Genomic DNA, 22,821 nt, shown 5'->3' with positions numbered 1-22,821 from the left:
AAAACGTTAATGCTGAATTTGAAGGCACTGTTAATATTTTTTACTTTCACACAAAAATATGTTAAACACACCATCACTCTCTATTAGTCTCCCCTCATGCTCCACGCGTTGGTTTACCCGTCACGACAGTCTCCTGCTGGTGTGTTACAATCTGTGATGTCCTCTGTTCTGAGACACTGAATCCCAGATTCTGGAACATACTCTCTGTTTCGGCCCAGGACTGGTTGAAGCTCTTCATTACGTCCTCTGTGGCGGCCTTCACAGGAACTGCCATCTCTTCAACCGTCCCTTTCACCACGTCGGCATAGGAGGGAGGGAGGGGGCGGGACATGTGGCTCTCAGAGTGCATGCTGGTCTCGCTCCTCACCCCACTTGTTATGTTGCCAAATTCATCCATGCCAGAGAACTCCTCAGTGACGGACTTTGTTTCGGAATGCCCCGTCGGTTCGGCAGACTCTGATTCTCGCCTCTCTCTCTCCTCTTGTTTCTCTCTCACTTCTTTGAGAGCATTATGATCACCCAAGTCAAAGGCATTCTTGATGGCCTTGATGTTGAAGGCAGGTGTTTCATCAGTTTTTGCCGTTTTGGGGTCTGCCTCTGGATCTTCAGTGTCACTTCCCAGTCTATCTGTGATGATCATGGGATCTTTTCTGATGAACAGCTTCTGTTGTGGTGATTCAAATTGATTGACCAGCTTTGACAGGCCAAGCCTAGGGAGATCCTCTTTCATTATGTCTATATTCACACCCTCAGGAACTTCCTCTAGATCCTCTGGACCCAGGCGCTCCGGGATTTCAATGGGGTCCTTCCGCATGTATGTCCTGCTCACCTCTGCCTTCTGAGCTTCCTCAAAGAAGAACTTCTTGTCTCTGACAGTCATCATGGAGTCATCCATATCAGCCACATCCGGAGTCGTCGTCCCAGTCTCCATCTCCTGTGTCTGCATGTGGATCTCAGGTTCAATCAGCGCTGGGGAATCCTCTCTGTCAGAGGCATGCTCTGTGGTCAGAAACTCAGGCATGGGTGGGGGAGGGGTCATGCCCCTATAGAGCTTCGCAGTGGTGTCCTTCAACTTGGCTAACTTCTCTGAGCTGCTCAAGGTGGGAGAGTGTATGGCCCTACAGAACCGAGAGGTAGGGGTGCGGGGAGGGGGAGGTGGTGGGGTTGGTGTGGCACCAGACCTGTATGACGGAGGAGGTGAGGGGGTCACCATGAGGGGTGAGTCTGTTCTCCTCACTGATTCAATGCTGATGAAGGTAGGTGAAGGTGTTCGCGTTGCAAGCATAGGAGAGGGAACTCTGGGATCAGGACCTTTTACTTCAGTCAGCTCCGGCTTTTTGCTCTCACGAGAGATCTTCTTCTCTTCAACCACTTTCTTATGGGTTTCGACTCTTGATGAGCCAATGCTTGTTTTAGATATCTTGGCTGTTGCTCCTCCAAATCCTTTATTTTCAGATGCTGGTGCAGGTGGTGGTGCAGGTGATGATGCAGGTGCCGGTTCTCTATCCTGTTTTGCCATGGCTGCCATTTGTCCTTCTAAGTTTACAAGTTTTGCTTGTGCTAAGTTTCTCACGTGGAAAATTATCTCTGTGAGCTTCTTCTTATTCTGCTGAGCAGCAACCTGTTTTAAATCATGCTTTTCCTCCGCCCTCATCAACCAGTCAGGGACCCCACTAAGTATTGTCCTCACTGAGTTTGAATCCATTTTCCCTGGATGAAGCTGCTTAATGTTAAATAGCAGCTTCTGTACCATTACACATTTCTCCGAATCTGTGCTCTCCTCCACTGATTGAGCTGAGCTTTCCGCCATTGATTGAGCTGCTTCTGTCTGTGCTGCTGCCTTCCCTGCAATGTTCATGGAGACAGCCGTAGACTCTGCCTTCGACCTCTCCTGATGCTGCTGCATTTTGCTTACTTCTCCTTGTTGTTGGAAAGACTCGACCTGCTGCTTCTGTGTGCGAACCTGCTGTTTCTGTTTCTGGAAGCTCTGTTGAACTACTCTCTCATTAACAATCACTTGCTCCTGCTTCTGAATGTGCTGTTCCTGCATGCTCTGTTGACTATGGGAGACAGATATGTGGCAGTGCCCTGGAGCTTGAGCTACTGGCATGGGAACTAGCTTTGGCTCTTTGGGAAAAGGGACTTTAATGCCTTTCTGCTTTGCCTTTGTCGTCCTTTGGATCTCCAGCTTTGTTTCCTTGGCAGCTGCAGTTTTTTCAACTTCCTCAGCTTTCTCCTGTATCACATTCGTCGCCACCTTTACTTCATTTTTTGCTGAGCTACTGGTGGCCGTCTGCGTGCTCTCCTGAACTACTCTGGTCTCACTCTTAGAAATAGTCTCCATACCCGTTTGATGTACATGTAATTCGTTTTTCACTGCTCGTTGATCTTTTTCCACCACCTCGCTTTTCTCCTCCTCCTTCTCTGTCGGCAACTTCACAGTTCTCACCTTGAAATTTGGTGTCACTTTTGGAATTTTGATTTTGGTGGGCTGAGATGGATTTTTTGTTACTTTCTGTGTGAGAGAGGCGTCAGTATTATTTTCCTCCTCTGCTTTGTATGTGACGGCGGATTGGGATTGAAGATGTACATTTTCCTGGACAATGCTCTGAGTGGAGATGATAGACCGTGAGCTAGCATTCATACCACTCTGCTGCTCAGCTACTGAGGATGAAATCACATTAGCGCCAGAATGGACTTTAATGTGGGACTCATGGTGAGGGTGAGCAGCAGGGACTGAAACAGGCTGATGCTCGCCAGAGGAAACAGACTGATGCTCGCCAGTGGAAACAGCCTGATGTTTTCTGGAGGCAACAGATGAGGCGAGTTCTTTCCCAGAAGAGACCATAGAGGACTGATCAGTGGTAATATGTTTCTTATCTGAGGAAATATTTCCAGATCCAGAGGTTGATTTCTTTTCCCCCACTGAGATCAAAGGTTTGCTCAGGGGGATATGTGATGGAGCTTTCTTCATGGGTGGCTCTTGTGATGAAATGCATACTTTGCTTTTAAACTGAGTTTCCTCAGCCTGTGTTACCTCTGAGGTCACTTTTGACTGCTCTGTTTTGTGTGCAACTGAGTGTTGTTCACTTGCAACATTGGTTGAGCCCATCATTTGCATCATACTAGTTGGAGGAGAGGTGGGAGATGTGACTCGTGAAGTGGCGGGAGTTGTGTCTTGTGACTTGTTTCTCTCAGCCTCCTCTCTCTGCACACGATACCTTTCCTCTGCAAGCATCAGTGGGGTTTTGAATTTACTGGCATACGGTTTAGGTTTTGCAACTGGGGCAGGCTCTGCAGGTGGGGGTATTTTGATTGGAGGGATGAATACCTTTTTAGGTGGTCGTGGCAACTCTTCCTCTGGTGGTTTTGCCACTGGGATTGGTGAAGTGATTTTATTCATGGACACTATAAAATCAGATTGAACCTGTGTGTTGGTAGTATTTGTAGTTTCCACCTGTTTACAACCGATTTCACTCTTGACTTCCTTGACGACTGCTTCCTCTTTATGTTCTGTCTGAACTGTCATTGGATGAGGAGGTGGAGGAGGCGGTGGTGGTACTGCTTGCTTTTTCTGCCATTTTGGTTTGACCAGTATTGGTTTCTTGGGTGGCTCAGATTTCGGGATTTTGAATAAAGGCCTAGCTTTAAATGGCTTTCCAGGGGGTGGTGTAGGCACTTGGTGTGGCATTGAGTTCAGCTCTTGCTGTGAGGGCGGTGGAGGAAGAAAGTCTTGCCCTGCCTCGGAGGGTGGGGGTGGGGGAGAAGAGAAAAAGTCAGGCTCCCCGCATTCTGCTGGGGGTGGAGGAGGTGGAGGCGGAAGGTCACTGTCCTGTCTCATAATCAGGGGACGGGATGTGGGAAACATTGGGCTATGGCTTGACAGGGACATTGGGCTGCCTGCCACTGGTGAGGGCGGGGGAGGAAGAGACATCTCAGACTCAGATGGTGGAGGCGGGGACGTGGGAGGAGGAGGGAAATGAATCTCAGGCGTCCCTTTCTTTATCATACCTTTTCCCTTCACGTCCAGGTTCCGGAAATTTGTATTCAGATTTTTGACGTTGTGTTTTTGTGTAACAGTCTTATGTTCTGTCACGGTTGTTTGCAACCGTTTCATTGTTTTTGTTTCCTGTGTTTGCTTTGAAACAATATTAGTTTGAGATGTGCTTTGTCTTTCTTTCATCACATGTATGTCTGAGGCTGCTTCATTCTCAGTTATCTGATTCGTTGATGTATTGTCAGTCATCTGATTGGTCATGTTTTTCTTCTTTATGAAGATGGGTTTAGGGGGTGGTGGTATTCTCTGTTTCACAGCCTGTTTTTTAACATGTGTCTGCTGTGAGGACTCAGACATATTGACTGTTTTGACCTGTGTGGTCACGTTCATGTCTGAGACTTGTGTTTCTCTCTGTGTTTCTTTCGTCACATTTATGTCTGAGACTGCTTTATTCTCAGTCATATGATTGGCTGCTTTATTCTCAGTCATATGATTGCCTGCTTTATTCTCAGTTATATGATTGGCTGATTTATTCACACTCATCTGATTGGATGCTTTATTCTCACTCATGTGATTGGCTGATTTATTTACAATCATCTGATTGGCTGCTTTATTCTCAGTCATGTGATTGGCTGATTTATTCACAGTCCTCTGATTGGCTGCTTTAATCTCTGTCATCTGATTAATTGATGTATTATCGGTCATCTGATTGGTCAGGTTTTTCTTCTTTATGATCATGTGCTTAGGAGGGGGTTGCATTTTCTGTTTTACACACTGTGTCTGTTCTTTAACTTCAGTCTGTTCTTTTACATGTTCCTGCTGTGAGTCCTCCAAAATATGTACTGTTTGGACCTGTGTTGTCATAGAGTGTTCCTCTTGGGTGAGGGTCTTGCTGCTCTTCACTGACTTGTTCTCGGTGTACGTCTCAGTGTGCTTTTGTGTGGCGTCCTGTAATTTACTGCTCTGACTCTGAGACAGGTTTTTCACAGCAGGGGCTAGATTGACTGTGACGTTCTCATTCTTAGCCACATCTGAGTATTCATGGTCCATCACTTGCTGTGTGGGTAATGGATTTTTCACATGAGCTCTAGGAGCTTTCCTGGGAGGATACTTTCGTACTTTCCGATTTGAATATTCTTTTCTCTGCATCAGATTCTTTATGGCTCCTTTAACATCTCCCTTTATCACCTCCTCCTTCTCCATCTGTGATTGCTCCTCATCCTGGTCCTGCCCCTGCCCTTCGTAGAGGCATTTTATGGAGGTCTTCACATCTCCCTCAGTGCTTCCCCTGCGTTGCATTCGGGGGGATGTGGATGGTTCTAGTAACAGCTGTATTGTGCCTCTCACGTCCCCCTGTTCACTCACTTGGTGCTGGTAAAGCTTTTTCTCACTCGAGGCCTCATGCAAACCCTTCAGCGCAGTATGAATGTCTCCCTTTACAATCTCCTCCTTTTCCATCTCTTTCACTGCCTGCTTAGCCTCTTCTAGTGATTTCAAGGTGCCTTTGATATCGCCGGGCACTAAATCCTCAACAATTACCTCAGTCTTGGTGGTCGACGATTTCTCTAATGATTGGAGGGCTCCTCGGATATCACCTCGGACAATTTCTGGCTTTTCCATTTCCTTGGCTTGGTTTTGAGCCTCCTCCAAAGACCTCAGAGTGGTGTGCAGGTCCCCTTTCACCACTTCCTCTTTCTCTATCACGACTCTCTTGCTAATAGTTTTGGTCAGTGAGTCCAGGGCTGCCCTCAGATCTCCCTTGACAATTTCCTCTTTCTGCAGGTTGTCCAGCAAGAGAGCAGGTTCCATCATGAACACCTTCACTGTGTTGTTGACATCACCAGGGACAATATCGTCCTCAGCTACTGTGCGTTCAATCTGCTGTTGATTCTTCCTTAGTGTCATTTTGGTTTCCATAACGTCGCCGCCAATGATACGTTCCTTCTGCGCCTGTTCTTGTTCCTCATTAGGTTCAAACTGGAGTTGTTTGAGGTAATCCAGTGCCCCAGATTCAATACAGGTGGAGTAAAAGCTAACGTTACCCCTCTCCGTGTCTTCCACCCTTATCCTTTTAGATTCCTCTGACCCTGGGTTGGACAAGAGACTGTGAAGGGTCCTACTGACATTGCCTTTGATGATATCCTCCTTCTCAATGCCACCACCGTCTTCCTTATTGAGGAGGGAGTATATAGTCATTCGCACATCTCCCTTTTCATCTTCTTGAATCAGAATTCCACGTTTTGAGGAGCCCTCCTCCTTCAGTAGGTTGTTGATGGCCTCTTGAATGTCGCCTCTGAGGATTTCCTCCTTCTCAACATTGAATCCCTTTTCTTGGTTGAATAGCTGTTTTACTGTTGTGTTGATGTTGCCTCTCTCGTCCTGGTCTATGACTATCCCTGTCTCTGTCATTTCTCGTCTGTTTAGGAGGTTCATCATGATGTTGTTCAGATCCCCTCTGATCACCTCCTCCTTCTGGATTTCTGGAGCATCTTGGTTCAAGAGTCTGTATTTTGCCATTCTGACATCTCCTATCTCATCCGTCTCAATGAGAATCCCTTGTGAGTCAACCATTTTCTGACAATACAGCTCTTCAAGGGTCTCTTTGATGCTCTTCCCCATTATTTCAGTTCTTTCTACACTGTTCTCATTAAATTTGGTTAAAGGAGTGGTTTCAAAAAGCCATGTTGTTGTCTTTACATCTGCTTGTGGGATCTCCTCCCGGGTGACAACAGTCTCTGTTCCGTCTGACTCTTTAATGCTGTCAAGCGGCTGTTTTTCAAAGAGCCACACAGACTGTTTGACATCTCCTTTCATCACTTCTTCTTTTGTCACGGTCTCCATTTCATCATATTCTGAGCTCTCTCCACGGATCTTATCGATGCTGTGTGTTTCAAACATCCACGAGGCTGTCCTGACGTCCCCTTTTTGGATCTCACTCACGCTAACCGTTCTAACATACTTCTCGGACAGTTCATCTGTCTCAAAAAGGTGTTTGTTTGTCTTCACATCACCACCCTGGATATCTTCAACTGTTTTAGTCAACACTTTCATGTCCTCAGCGATTTCATCAAGAGGTTGTGTTTCGAACCTCCACCTGGCCGTGCTGACATCACCTTTCTGGACGTCCTCCTCAGTGACAGATTTGATGACATAGACGTTGTCTGTGTCCCTTATTGAATCCAGAGGTTTTGTTTCAAATAACCACCGGGCCCCCACCACATCTCCGCTCATGATTTCTTCCTTTGTCATAGTGGTAACTTCATGGTAGTGGCCCTCTTTGTCACAGATTGCATACAGTGGCTGATTTTCAAACATCATGGTGTAGCTTTTCACATCCCCTTTCTCTATATCGTCCCTGATGATGCTCTGGAGTTTTGACATCTCAGTCTCGGAGGACTCCTCTTGGATTTTATCGAGAGAGTAAGTCTCGAAAACGAAGCGTCCTTGACCAACGTTTCCTCCCAGCACATCGGTTACAGTGCGAGTGTCCTTGGCTCCCTCTGTAACCTCACAGATAGTGTCTATAGGTTGGTTTTCAAAAAGCCACATGTTGTTCACCACATTTCCTTTCTGAATTTCCTCCGCCGTAAGGGTCTTCAGCTTGTGCATCGTTTCAGCTGAGGTTGAGGTCATGATGTCTGAAGACCTATTCTGGAAGAGAAACTTCATCCTAGACACATCTCCAGACTGGACATCAATCTTAGTCACTCTCCTGAAGGCACCACTCTCCTCCCCTGTGAGGTTCTCCAGGTTCTCTGTCTCAAAGAGGAAGCGAGCGTGATGCACATCTTTGCCTTGGACGTCCTCTTGTTTGACAGTGCAGGTTTTGAGAACGGTCTCTGATTCGGACTCGGAATGGTCACAGATGTTATCGAGGTTCTGAGTCTCAAAGAGCCATGTGCATGTTTTGACGTCCCCTTTGTTGACCTCCTCAACCTCAGTCTCATTCCTCACCTTATCTGCTTTCTCATACAGATTATCCATTGGTTGAGTCTCGAACAGCCACCTGCAGGTTTTCACATCACCCTTCTCAATTTCAACACTCTCCTTTGTCTTAGTTTCATCTTCTTCAGTGTTGCTAAAATGTTTAATACCATCGAGGGGTTGAGTTTCAAATAACCACTTGGCTGTCTTGACATCGCCCGATTCAATCTCCTCCTTTGATATACCTTTTATAATCTGGAATTTATTGATACTTTCCTCAAACTCATCGATAAGACGTGTTTCAAACATCCACCTGCAGCTGCGAACATCTCCTTTTACTATCTCCTCACGTCGCACGGTTTTCACCTCGTGGTAGTGTCCCTCGCTGTCTTGCATGGCATACATCGGGGTGGATTCAAAAAGAACTTTGTTTGATTTCACAGACCCACTGGTAACACCTTCAACTTGGATTCTCTGTGCCCCCTCACATCTGCTTAAATCCAAGGTTTCAAATCTTTCCTTGTGATTTGTGACGTCGCCCTTATCAAGTTCTTCAAGGTTTATAGTGCGTGTCATTTCCTTCTTCTCCTCCCTTATGTTTTCAAGTGGTTGACTTTCAAAAACCCACTTCTGATGTCTAACATCACCCTTCTCCTCCTCGGACGCAACCATCTTCTGAAGTTTCCCTACTTCAGCCAGATCCTTCAGGTTCTCTATTGGCACTGTCTCAAACAGATGTTTTGCTGATCGCACATCACCTCCTACAATCTCCTCTGAGGGTAAAGGTCTGGCATTGGCGTTGTCTTTCAGAGTATCCATCTGCTGTGTCTCGAAAACCAAGCAGTGCTTCCGCACATCTGCTCCAATAATCTCCTCCTTTTGCCTGATGCTTTGCCATTCCTCGTCTTTAATGGAGTCCAGTGTCTTTGTCTCGAACAGCCACCTCCCCCGGTTCACGCCTCCCTGGGAGTTGTCCTCCATGGAGACCCCACAGATCAGCTTCATCTTGGCAGGGTCTTTGTTGATCATGTCCAGAGGCTGGGTCTCAAAGAGCCAGCGGGAGGTCTTCACGTCTCCTTTCTCCATCTCTTCCCTGCGGATGGCGGTGATCTCCAGTATATTTCCAGAGTCGCCCCTGATGACACACATGGGCTGGGTCTCAAACATCCGCGTGGTTGTCTTCACTTCCCCTTTGATCTCCTCAAGCTCTGACTTCAGGTTCAAGAAGTGGCTCTCCTCAATGGTCTCTGTGTGGCTGAGGGAATCCAAGTGTTGCGTTTCAAACAGATACCTGGCCGTTTTCACATCACCTCCTGTAATATCTTTAGTGAAGACAACCTCCAAGGCTTGCTCATCCCCCTGGTAGAATTTATTCAGACAATCCAGTGGCTGGGTCTCGAAAAGATAGGTGGCTGTTCGTACATCTCCTCTCGCTAGCTCGGTCAATTTCCCTGTCTGTACGGTGGAGTCTGGGGTGTCTGCACGCAGCGCATCCATGGGCTGGGTCTCAAACATCCAGGCTGTGTATTTGACATCACTTCCTGCAATGATTTCCTGCTCAGCAATGTTCTTCACTTCATCATCCTCATCTGGGGTGTCATCTTTAATTGTATCCAGCGGCTTATTCTCAAACATCCAGCGCATGGACTGCACCTCCCCTTTAAGGATCTCGTCCCACTCCAGGTAATCTCCCTCAGGGCTCATACATTCATCCCCACCACTGTTCTCAAACACATAGCAAGCCTGCTGGACTTCCCCGGTCATCTCATCTTCACTATCCAGCTGTGACTGCTCGATCTCCGTGATGTCGGTGAAGTAATCCTTCTCCATGGTCCTCCGAACCTCTGGGTGCATGTGCTTGTACAGGCGCTTCAGCTCATTGAGGTTCCTCTGCTTGGAGTACTGCTCCTTGTTGAATATGTATCTCTGTTGGCCAGGCTGCTCCTGAGGCGGGAGAGAGTCACAGCACTCGGGGACCTCCTGGGGCAGTAGTTCAGTGGGTGGAGGAGGGAAGTGCTCCATGGTCTCATAATCCATGGATGAGGCTGAGGCAGCGGTAGAGGAAGAGACAGCCCCTGTCCTGATATTGGATGAGGCTGAGGCAGCGGTAGAGGAAGAGACAGCCCCTGTCCTGATATTGGATGAGGCTGAGGCAGCGGTAGAGGAAGAGACAGCCCCTGTCCTGGTATTGGATGAGGCTGAGGCAGTGGTAGATGAAGAGACAACCCCTGTCCTCATATTGGATGAGGCTAAGGCAGGGGTAGAGGAAGAGACAGCCCCTGTCCTGGTATTGGATGAGGCTGAGGCAGTGGTAGATGAAGAGACAACCCCTGTCCTCATAGTGGATGAGGTTTCATAGCTCGTTGCTGCTGAAGCCCTGGACGACTGTTTCACAGTGGACAAACTTTCATAGATAGCTGCTGCTGAGGAGGACTGGTTTCCCGGTGCCCATTGAAACTGGTTATAATCCAGATCAATCTATGGTTTTATGATTGATGGAAAGAAGGACAGTGGTAGTTGCAGTCAGAATATGAAGTGATAGAGAAATGGAAAAGAGGACAGTATAGCAGAATAACCCATAGAGTAGATTTAAGCAGATAATGACATCTCTGAATATGTTTTGTTTTTACACAAAATAATAACAACAATCATAAGTTTGTGCTTTTTAAGCTCATCCCATTCTCACGTCATCCAATATACTCAGTACTCACTACCCTGAAAGTGAATTCCCCTGCTTTGATGTTGATATCATGGCATGGTCTATAGACACACTATAATGGCCACGTAGATAAACAGACTGCATCATTACCTTGATTTGCTTGCCCGGCGTGGCCTGTTCGATCGTCTTCTCATACTGCTGCTTCAAAGCCTGAGTGGAGACCTTTGGTAAGTCCTCTCCTCCTATGACCTTAACTGAAATAGAAACAGGAAGCAGTTGTCTCATTAAACGAGTCTCAGTTTGAAGCCCAGTTAGTTTGGAGGAAACTAAAATTGTGTCTTTAAAACCTACCATTTCCAATTCCGAAAGTGGCATCGATTACCTTATTCCCAGTTGCAATATTTTTTTTACCTTCCTATGCCTTGATTTAATTTGCAGCCATGCACTGAATTTCTGATAGAAAATCATCTGCAACACAATTAAATTCGGCACCTCATCTGTAATTTTGGCTTGGAGAATAATCCTTTTCAAAAGTCATTACTATACAGCATATAGGCTGTGATCAAAAAAGCCCAAAATTCAAATATGAATAGTATTATAAGCTACCTGTTTCATCATAATGGTTTTCATAACTGGAGGCCATGTTGCTTTGTTGAACTCTTTGATCATGAGTCACCTGTAGTGAGATGGAGGCAAGTGGTGAGCACAATAGGCAATTCTTCAAATTGATTTCCTTCACACACAGACAACAGAAAGGGTGTGTAAGTGGAATACATTCACAATGAAAACAGTATTTGTCTTACCATGTAAGGTTAATTTATATATAATTTATGCATTTATATATATTTTTACTTTACTCTGTGTTGGAAAACAAATAAAGTGACATGAGAAACAAAAAGTGTTACAATTTGTCACGCCCTGGCCATAGAGAGGTTTTTATTCTCTATTTTGGTTAGGCCAGGGTGTGACTAGGGTGGGCATTCTATGTTCATGTTTCTATGTTTTCTATTTCTTTGTGTTTGGCCAGGTATGGTTCTCAATCAGGGACAGCTGTCTATCGTTGTCTCTGATTGGGAATCATACTTAGATAGCTCCCCCCCCTTCAGTGTGGGATCTTGTTATTTTGTTTGTGTGCAGGTAGTTGGCACAACGAAGCTGTTCGGTCGTTGTATTCTTTGTTTTGTTTTCCCTAAAAGTGTCACTTCATTATTCAATTATGTGGAACTCAAAGAACACTGGTCTCATCCTTTCGACGACACCCGTTGCACAATTATTAACGTACACTTAATTATAGATGTTGGGGCAGGTGCGGGGACAGCTGACATATTGAGTAGATGTGCACTAAAATGATGGGAAGCGGCCTAGCAGGCTCCGGGATGGGCTCAATAGGCGTTTGTGAGAAATAGGCTTAGTTTGAGACTGCACAGTTGCAGGGTTAAGGGTCCAACTGAATATAAAGACTAATTTAAAAAAATATATATATATATATATATATGAGAGAAAAGTTGAGTACTGATCTGAATTCATTGGTAAATACCAGGTAAGTAATGTATTGTAATAAAGCATGAGTGTATAATACCTCCTGGTCATGGAAATAGGCCACTTGCTGAGTGGTGGGAATGACCTCTCTGACACTGCTCCTCACTGTCACCTCCTGTGAGCTGGACACCTCCTGTCAGAAAGACCACACACAGACCGTTCACACACTCGGCCTACATATTTATGATTCACAAACACAAATGTCTCCAGGTGCCGGTGGGTGTGGTTTACGCCGGTTCTGCTTTACATGGGTACTTTAGATGAGGGTGGCATACAGTATTTTGTCACAAACCCGCTCGACTGGCGTCTGTTCCTGTCGCAAGCAACACACTCGCACACAAACACTTTAACACACACACATTGTAGCTAGCAGTCACAAACACACAGCAGCATTGTGTTCCCCCTGACAGCAGACCATATTTAGCAGCAGGAGGGGAAAAATATGAATGTTCAGAGAGCAAAGCTTACTGGAAAATCCATCTGTTGTACATAATACATTATTTCCTGTCAATTGCAGAGCTCTCCCCGTGAGAATAGTAATGCCAGAATTTTATTAGACAGTAACTTAAGGAGAGAGTGAGTGACAAATAGAGAGAGGTGGAAAATCTCTGAAGTAAAATGAAAATACACCAAATGCATCTCAAATAGGTTTTTAGAAATGGAATTGGACTTTCTTTCCCTGGCATTGTACCTCGGCCGTCATTGAAAATAAGAATTTGTTCTTAACTGACTTGCCTAGTTAAATGAAGGTTAAATCAAATAAATGTTTTTAAAAATGTAGAGCGTAGAAGCATACATGTCAGAATAGTACTGGCTCCCTGAGACCAGGTCTGGTATAACATATGTTGTTGCTGTACAACTTGCCATACAGCAAAACAAACAGCATGTGGACCCATTACCTGAGCCGCAGAGACGTAAAAAGGCTCTTGACACATCAGTAACAACAACACAACAAAACCCACTGCTCCACATCTGCCCACAGCCCCAGTGCAATATGAATAAATAAGAATGAAGGATTTCTATGTATGGCTTATGCCTTGCCTGTTTAGTTGCCAGTACCTGCACGGATTTCTTTTCTACGTAGACCTGAGTAATGCTGGTCTGGGACTGGGAGGATGAGGCGTACTCCTGGCTCTCAAACTGTTTCTTCACGCTGGCCAGACCCCCTGGCAGAGAACAGGCTTCAGACTCCTCCATAACCTATGAAGAGAAGACATAGGCATCATTCGTTCGAGTCCTCTCCATGCAAAGGGCTCTCAGAAGAGTATCTTCAGGGGTACAGTGGTAGTTAATGCAGAAGTGATTGTTCCTGGGACGTCCTGAAGGGGGCATAAGTGAGCAGCATATTCCACAGGACTGGACTACTTTCCCTAAATACAGTAGGGAGTTATGACTTGGACCTCATGACGTTTGCAAGAGAAGGATGTCCCCAGTCTCCCTACACGATTGGAGATCCCAAACATCTGTGACACCAAGTCAAATCAAACTAACTAGTACAACACGGCATAACAGTATCAAGCTATGTTTTAGTGGCGTATGCAGACAGCTGTAAAGGTATGGATGGATAATTCTGGTCCAGATTCTGTCTGTTACCCCTCATAGTGTGCAGTAACCCGACAGCCCAGCCTCCCACCGCCAGCTGTCAGCAGCTTCCCCATGGGCCGTGACACTGGGATCAACGGAGGTCACCGCAGTGGCACCGACAAATGACACTGATGGCCTCAATGCAAATCAACATTGGTATCATTATTCAGTACTGAATGTAAAAGTAAATGATACATGATGAATGTTGATATCCCACTACATGTCTTCAGAATTGTACACGTTACTGTGTGGACAGAGGTTCCTGGAATATGTGGTTGCTGGAAGATCTTTGTAGTATCCAGGAATATTCAACACTGGGTTTCTTTATGACAAAAGAGGAATTATTTCTATCCATGAGGCTTCTCAGTATAAAAAGGCTTAGAAATACAACAACGTCTTCCTGACGTTCCTTTCCGTTCCAATCAGATAACAGTGACCTGGGTATAGAGAAGCTGAATGGAATGCAACAGACCAGGGAAGAGAAGCCGTATAATAGTGAATAATAGTGAACCGCTGAGAATAGTAAAGGGCTAAAAGGTTGCGGCTCCGATGGCTTCAGTACACAGACTGAGTTGAATAAATGGCCTCGGCTTAATACATGCCCTCGTTTTCAATTACAGGTTGGACAAAGTGTAAGCTGCTTCCAGAAAGGTGTTTCTTTACTCTGATGAACCAGGCACGTAAAGCTCTTTTTTTGTTGTGTTTATTATTTTTTTTTTACACAGCAGATTTGCGTGGTCATGGATGTCTGTGTCGAAACCTTTTGAGAATGTGTCATATTTGGAGGTATGTGAAAATGTTCTGTTAATAATGTCCATTAAAATGGGATGCACTGGCAATTATACCACGCGCATTTCAATGTGTGTGTTTGAAGGTATAGTGTCTGTCTGCCTGTCCTGCCTGCTTATCAGCCTGTCTAGTTATTATCCTTGGAGTGTCTTTCCCTCCATCTCTCTTTACGTCCTTGTGGAAGTATCCCCTTACCGTGGCGGACGAGCTGCTGGCCTCCTTCTTGGACACGGCAGCCTGATACATGGCCATGCGTTCCTTTAGTGACACGGACTCCGGCTCCTCGCTGGTGGGCGCTCCTCCGTCTCCTTTCCTCTGACTCACCACCCCTTCCTTTTCCTCAGGACGTCCTGACCTGGTTCCACCCGCGCTGCCCGCAGCTGCAAAACGCAACAGACATGGAGTTTACTCTCCAGGACATGAGAATGCAGTTTATGCACGGAACGAGCCGAATCCGTTTGTCACGCGAATTGCCGCATTCGCTCTTACCATTGATTTACAGTGAATCTATGGTTTACCTAAAAGTCAGATCAGTTATGAGTCAACTTTTCTACTTTTCCCATTGATGTCCACCATTTTGTGGTGCCAATAGACTTATGGTCAAATAAAATAAAACATGTACAAACAGAATAGATACTTTCAAGAGATACTTGTTGAAATGACAATGGATGACATTGGAAAAGAGTTGTGCTAGCTACATCCTATTATTAAGGACAGGGCCATGATGTAACTGCGACACAGCGACAACAGTGAAAACCTCCACCAGTGGAGGCTGCTGTGGGGAGGACGGCTCATAATAATGGCTGGAACGGAGTCAATGGAATGGTACCAAACACACACGTGGTTTCCATGTAGTTTATACCATTCCATCCAGTGATTACTGTGAGCCGTCCTCCCCTCAGCAGCCTCCACTCATCTCTTCTGCCATCCAAGTTAGCTTCACTCCTCCGCCTGGCTTGTTCCAGGACCACGTCCTGTCACATGTTTCGTACATGACCCCTCTACACATAGCCATAGACATGACAATGGGGATTCACAAAGGATGTCGTCATGAAACTGAAGCGAGTCACACTCATCAATCAAACAGGACTGCTCTAACGTCACACGCACACGCACACACACACACAAATTGGACGCGCACACTGATTAGCGGTTAGTACAGTACATCCCTATAGACGTCCAATTAGTGTCAAGTATTGATTTATGGTTGACTCCGCTACGCTATAAGGCATCATTAAGCCAGTGAGATGACTCCACTGAGGATCTCTGTAGCACCCACACTGGACCTCAAGGCTTTTAGCATGTTGATTCTGCCGGGGTTATAATGCATTGAGATCAAAGAGGACACGGATGGAAATGGTAATTGTGTTGTGTAGTACACGTTGACATTCCTACGTTGTGGATTTTCTCTGCTGTTCCACATACTGGGGTGGGGATCGTAGCCAAAACAGAAGCACATGGATAGAGCACTGGTATATTTTAAGGAACTGTTCCAATGGTATCTCAGCTACTACTATTAGCGATATAAAGCTATTCTTTGCCTGGTACATACCGTGCGCATATACCCCTATGGAGACGAGCTAGTCGTCCTAATGCCTGTCAGAAAGTCCTATGAATACATGTGTTACTATCTGCCGGTTTGATTTCCTATTCCTGGAATTGACTGGTTGTCTGACCGGATGACACAAGTCAAACATGCTCCCTACTTCAAGTCTATTGAAACAGGGCCAAAGTATATAGTCGTCTCATAAACCCACATGATTTCTCACAGGAGCCAATCACTTGAATTGGCTACCATGTGATGAAAGCACGTTCCCTTAAACCACCATTTTTAGATCCTCCTGCTATGGCGGGCGTGTCAGTGTTAACCAATCACCCTGCGCTGCCGAGAGAGATAGCTAGAGGATGACACACCAGCACAGCAATGTCCCAAAATAAATGTGGGTTTTACCCGCTCTTGACTATAAATACAGGTCAGATACCCTACACCTGAGATCACCTGAAACCCGACACTCGTTTAACACAGCGAACGTGGGATAATGTCCTCATTTATCACTGGGGATAGGTGCGTACCACACATAAGGCTAAATTAATCGTTAGAACCTTCGTAGGAGCATCGTTAAATCTCAGAGCTGTTTCCCAAAACCATTATTAATGTTGGACTTGAAAATGTTTGTAATCTAACGCCTGCCTCGGACCACTCGTAGAACAGCAAAGTGCATTGTTAAAAGAGTTTTTTTTGCGTTCCCGCATCACTTTATACAGAGCAGATCTCCGGTAATTAGAATAAGCCACCTTAATATTTGTAGCCGTAGGTGGTAATATCTCTAGGAGCTGATCCGCCGTCAGTTTTGTGAACTAATTCTAATGTTAAGGAAAGATTTTAATGTAGAAAGCTGATCCGAGAGCAGCGCTCCCTTTCTTTTGATCCTATCAGTATTGGCACATGCCCTAACGACGCACTTAGTGACCGTTCTCTCTGCGTGGTGTTTTGGGAAACATGTGTTACATCTTCGGACCGTGTAGGAAAGATGCATACTTTAAACAATCCTAATCCTAAATTACAATGCTATCGGGAAACTGGGCCCTGGGCTGTCAGTAAGACAGAAAGACACAAACGTTCTGATGCCATAAAAACGCGGACTAAACCAAGCTCCAGTAGAGTCGCAAAATGTATCCTCCTTTTTTTGTATCCCAGTAAGAGAAAGAGGGGATGAAGGGAAGGAGAGAGAGAGAGAGGTCATACACAAGGACATCTCAAAAGAGCAACATTTCTCCAGAAGCCTAAAAGCTTTTTCCTCTACATCACTGGCGCGTTCCTCTGTTTAATTAGCGATATCAACCAATTTCAATGATTATAACGTTTACAAATGGCTTACTGGGTAAAATGCCATAAACTTCCAGCAGATTACCATCTGTTTGCGTTTCGACATTGCTATCTTAAAAGCAGAGGTGCTTTCACTCATTTTATTTTCCTATATGAATTCCCCTTCCATGGAAGGCCACCTACTGTAAGATTAGTCAGCAGAGTGTTTTCACCAACTCCACATGGCAGGGATGGGTGGCTCTTGTTCTCTTCCTTGAGTGTTAAGTCTTAATCTCTGATATGCGGGGCAGCGGTGGCTTCATCTGGCTCTAGGGATAGGAGGGGGAGGTTGAGGCGGCGGGTGGCTGGCTGGCTGAAGGTGGCGGGTGGGCGTCAGGAAAAGTCTATGTGGGAGACAGTATGTGTGGGTATGCATGGCTCAGTGGCTATATTGAGCTGAGCCAGGGCCGCAAATGGATCAAAGAGACCACTGGATCAGCCTCAAGCACTTGGTCACAATGTTTCTACTGAGTACGCTCACAGTCGGAGAGCATTCCAGGCAAAATAACTAAGTCATATCAGATTGGAAAAACCAAGCTGACTTCATGCATACTTAACAATCCCACATCCTCGTGGAATCATGCTTCCTTTCGCAATTTTACATTTGATTAATTTAGCAGACGCTCTTATCCAGAGCGTCAACTAGGGTCAAGTGCCTTGCTTAAAGGCACATCAACAGATCCCTCACCTAGATACCTCGGGGATTTGAACCATCGACACCTCGGTCACCAGCACAATCAGCTTGATCTGACAACTCTATACTTCTTGAACACGTTTAGAAGACTCTTGCTGTAATTCCAGGCCTGTTTTACATGGTAAAACAACCTAGTTGTACACTACACGCAACCAAAAGCTGTATAAAGCTGAAACGGCAATCTACTGTCAACACAGTCAATTCACCATTCAGCCTCTCATTCATCCAGTACATATAGTATCTCTCTCCACGTATCTCTAAGTGTCTTTGTGTTCTCACTCAAATCAATCACGTGACAATGAATGTCAGTCCACCTTTACATGCAGAGTATTGTAACACACTGAAAGGCTATGAAGGTTGTAAAGACTGGCTTACTTACTGTAGTGCTCTCTATGCCTTTAGCACGACCGTGTACCTCGACAATACAATCCCTCAGATAATGTTGAAGAGCCTTGAAATCCCCTGGGAGCCAGCAGCAGGGTCCTTTTGCCCAGCCGTTACCAGAGGAAAAAAAAAAACCTGGGAGGTGATTTAATGAGGGTTGGAGACCGGCTCCAGCAGTGTGCGATCAGCTCAGCTCTGTGGGGCCTAGTGGACAGTGACAGCTGATTTTATTTTAGATGCCCCCCCCTTCCTAAAAGACAGAGCTCAGGAGGGGTAGGGGGGCTTTTTTTAGATGAGGTACCCTACATGCCTTTTACCTTAAGTCACACGGACCTAACGGAACAGACGTCCTGCACTGAGACCTCGAAACCAGACCCGCATCCCTAATTTCTCCGAGAGGGGGGGGGGGAAAGACGAAGGGGTGGGGGCTAATCAACCCAATGAGAGGACCAACTCAAATAACCTCATACAGGTCCCCAAATCCAGAAATATTGACAATGATGATTCACCATTCTTTTAATATCTTTGATGATGAAATGTGGGAAACCACCCTAGGCTCCCTTTTAAGAGCCACAGACAGCAGGACTTTTTACATGCCAGAAATGAAAGGTAGAAAGTGAAGGGGACTGAGTAGAGGGCAGATACCTGAGGTTCAGGGATCTCCCTTGGCTGCCCGGGCCCAGATGGGGAACAGGGATACCAGATGGGCAGGAGTCCCCTCTGAGACCACAACAGAGCCGCCTGTCATAGCTCGCCCTGATCATGGCATTTACAACAATCCCTCTCATATCTTAGTGTGTGTGTGTGTGTGTGTTTGTTTGTGGTACCGGGCCTCTCTAAGTAACTGCCATCGAAGCTCCCTCCCCTTAAGTTACTGCCCAGCCTTTCTGAACTGCCTGGATGAACAGCACCTTATCACCTGAAGATGGAAGAACATCGCCCAAGACCTGCCAGATCTCTACATTCGTTTTGTTTGTTTTTACAGCGTGTTTGAGATTCTCTTTGTAATGAAAAGCGCTATATAAAATACATCTATTACTATTATTATTATTATTAAAGACACATGTGTTCTGGGAATCATTGAAAACATCTCCAGGAACAGTTACATAAGTGCATGCCTTAAAGTTTGAGTCCATAGTTGCTAGATCCATTTTAGGACTTAATGATTCCCATTGGTTCCTGATGAATATCTTATAAATGCCTCATGAGCTTATTTTCAACTGTCACACTCCATCAGAACTCAAAATAGCTTGCTTCACTCTAATGTTTAGAAAACAACATAAATGTGAACAAACACTAGAGATTCAAAACATGGTTAAATCGAAATATTTGATATCATGAATTTGAGTGGTTACATTTCTCCAGACCCATCACTTAGCTTGTTAGCTAAACAGGGGCGGGGAGTGTGTTTTGTTATTGTTTCAATTAAGGACTCTATCTTAAGAACACACGTACATTTGGTGACTGGAAACTTGGCCCTTTACGTGACATACAAGAAGTATCATTCAATAATTCATCATTGAACTGACATCATGTCGCAGTTAAAAGGCAATTCCGCCACTTTTCAACCTCATATTCGTCATCTCCAGCACCAAACCAGTGTTTAAATATAGTGGGGTCCAAAATGATTGACACCCTTGATAAAGATGAGCAATAATGACTGTATAAAATAAATCATTCAAATAACTGAGCTATAGGGTGTGCTCTAAAAAATGAAGGTTGAAGTCAAAATGATTGACACCATTGAAGAGTCTTTTCAATAAATTCAAAGGTGTAGTATTTGGTTCCGTGTTCCTAGCACGCAATGACTCTACAAACCCGTTGGACGCATTTGCATTTAGTTTTGGTTGCTTTTCAGATTATTTTGTGTCTAATAGAAATGCATGGTAAATAATGTATTGTTTCATTTTGAAGTCCCTTTTATTGTAAATACGAATATAATATGTTTCTAAACACGACTGCATTAATGTGGATGCTACAATGATTACAGATAATCCTGAATGAATGATTACTAATGATGAGTGAGACAGTTACAGAGTGTCAAAGGTCATACCCCCAAGACATGCTAACCTTCGCTGTTATTGGTAATGGCGAAGAGGTTAGCATGTCTTGGGGATATGGTCTTTGACCCTCTATAACGTTCTCACTAACCTGCAGAAAGAGAAAGGGAGACGGCATGAAAGAGGAGAGTAAACTTTGCCCCACAAGAGATACCCCCCCCCCCTTAAGCCATTGACCTTGTGAGAGTAGCTTCACCACGCTAACTTCTCTCATTCGGGCCATTTATAAAAGACTGATTAGCATTAGCTCGCTCAAGGCACCAATGTGCAGACCCTGATGTATCTTGACATTCTACCCAGGGTACTCCTGGTTCTGTTCAGGAAACCTCCAGGTATTGTATAGTTAAATTCAAAAAGATAGCAGTGATTGTTGTTTTCTGCCCTGCAGTGTGTACCATAGGAGGCTATTGGGAGGAGCTATAGGAGGACGGGCTCATTGTAATGGCTGGAATGGAATTAAAGGAACAGTATCAAACACATGGAAAACACATGCTTGACTCCATTCCATAAATTCCATTCCAGTCATTACAATGATCCCTTCCTTCTATAGCTCCTCCCACCAGCCTCCTCTGGTACAAAATGTACCCCCAGAGTCAGACATAGCAGTGCATCAACTAAAGAAAAGCCTGCTTATCTCTGCTGTAGGAACCTGTTCCGTGCTGATAATCCCTCTGAAATTGCACATGGATTTCCTGTTCCTGGAGTGTAAACAAATTCGCCCAGAATATCTGATGTCATAGACAACATCCCCTGGCACTTTATCAGCTAGCTAAGGCCTGTAGTCCTTCAAAGGGTCAATAATGAACGCATTTCACAAATTCTGTAAACTTTTTTTGATAAATCATAGTAGATGTGTATGCAAATTCTCTGACAAGGCTTATTTTCAGGTCACTGTTTAGACAATAGATAATCACAGTTTATTGTGTGTGCTGCCTGTCTAGGTAGAGACTGTTGTCCCTCAAAGCACCCTAGCCCTCTGGTTCTGTTTGAGTATTGTGCTTAATGGAAGTTAATGGGAGGAAGTTCACTTTTGCCATTCAGAGAAGCCCTAAGAGAAACACTGTGGATCGTTACGTGTCAATCTGAGTGACTGCAGCTTCGATTTTCCTGAGGCTAAAATCTCCTCCAATAACCTTCATGGGTAAAATCCCCCGAATAAATTGCCTCGTTTAACACAAATTAAGTGGTGCTTCTCTCAATGAAGCGTATCCCCTGATATTATAAAATAATATCACTACAATCACTACAACTGTGAATATGACATCCCATTTAAAAAATATTGTGTTGTTTGGACCCACAGGTGTGGGCTATATGAACCAGACCCAGAATCCACTGGGATATACAAAAGGGAGATATTGTAACCAAGGTTGTTTATTTAAAAGACAAAAGCTTGCTGGTTCGGAGGTGAGGTGAGTGCTTGTTTAAAGCACAAATTGCAGTGTGTCGTTCACAGGTCTTTATTTAACACGGTGGCTTTGGACAAACAGCTCCTTTACCTCCTCTGTCACTCACTGTGAGCTGGAAATCACATGATGCTGTCACTGACATGACACTGTCAATCGGTCAGCTCTCACAAACCCTCATCACTCACACCAACACCGGTCCGCAAAGGCCACAGTGTCTTCCAACTTTAGCTACCACAGTGATTTAGGGCTGGTTAACTTCACTAGGGTAGGTGGCAGCATTCGGAATTTTGGATGAAAAGTGTGCCCAAATTAAACTGCCTGCTACTCAGGCCCAAAAGCTAGGATATGCATATAATTAGTAATTTGGATAGAAAACACTCCAAAGTTTCCAAAACTGTTAAAATAATGTCTGTGAGTATAACAGAACTGATATGGCCGGTGAAAACCCGAGGAAAATCCAACCAGGAAGTACTATTATTTTGAAAGGCTGTTTTTCCATTGAAAGCCTATCCAACATACAAAGACTTAGGACCCAGTTCACGAGTTCTATGGCTTCTTCTACATGTGGCCAGTCTTTAGGCATTGTTTCAGGCTTTTACTCTGAAAAATGAGGGAGATACAGCACTTTAAATCAGTGGCCAGTGGAAATTTCCAGCCACGAGTCCTGCGCCTGATCGGGAATGCGCGTTTCTTGTTTCCCCATTTCTATTGACGAAGCTTTTGTCCGGTTGAAATATTATTGATTTTTAAAATAAAACATTTACCCCCTTTTCTCCCCAATTTTCGTGGTATCCAATTGTTAGTTGACTAGTTAGTAAATGACTTAAATGTAAATGTAATGTTAGTAATTACTATATTGTCTCATCGCTACAACTCCCATACGGGCTCTGGAGAGACGAAGGTCAAAAACCATGCGTCC

General features: G+C 44.9%; 1 protein-coding gene across 1 annotated transcript in view; it reads right to left on the bottom strand.

Moving 5' to 3' along the window:
- LOC115129760 (xin actin-binding repeat-containing protein 2-like) overlaps positions 1–22,821 on the bottom strand; it is a 53,672-nt gene that overhangs the window by 4,618 nt on the left and 26,233 nt on the right. The window contains exons 4-9 of the mRNA XM_029660457.2: positions 14,688–14,872; positions 13,179–13,319; positions 12,160–12,252; positions 11,187–11,256; positions 10,731–10,834; positions 118–10,399 (exon numbers count right to left, since the gene is read on the bottom strand). Coding sequence (XP_029516317.2) covers positions 118–10,399; positions 10,731–10,834; positions 11,187–11,256; positions 12,160–12,252; positions 13,179–13,319; positions 14,688–14,872 — 10,875 coding nt within the window. The remainder of the gene's footprint in view (positions 1–117; positions 10,400–10,730; positions 10,835–11,186; positions 11,257–12,159; positions 12,253–13,178; positions 13,320–14,687; positions 14,873–22,821) is intronic.

Source organism: Oncorhynchus nerka, linkage group LG5 (genome assembly GCF_034236695.1).
Source record: "Oncorhynchus nerka isolate Pitt River linkage group LG5, Oner_Uvic_2.0, whole genome shotgun sequence".
In the NCBI taxonomy this organism is placed as follows: domain Eukaryota; kingdom Metazoa; phylum Chordata; class Actinopteri; order Salmoniformes; family Salmonidae; genus Oncorhynchus; species Oncorhynchus nerka.
This window is presented reverse-complemented; position numbering and strand designations above follow the sequence as displayed.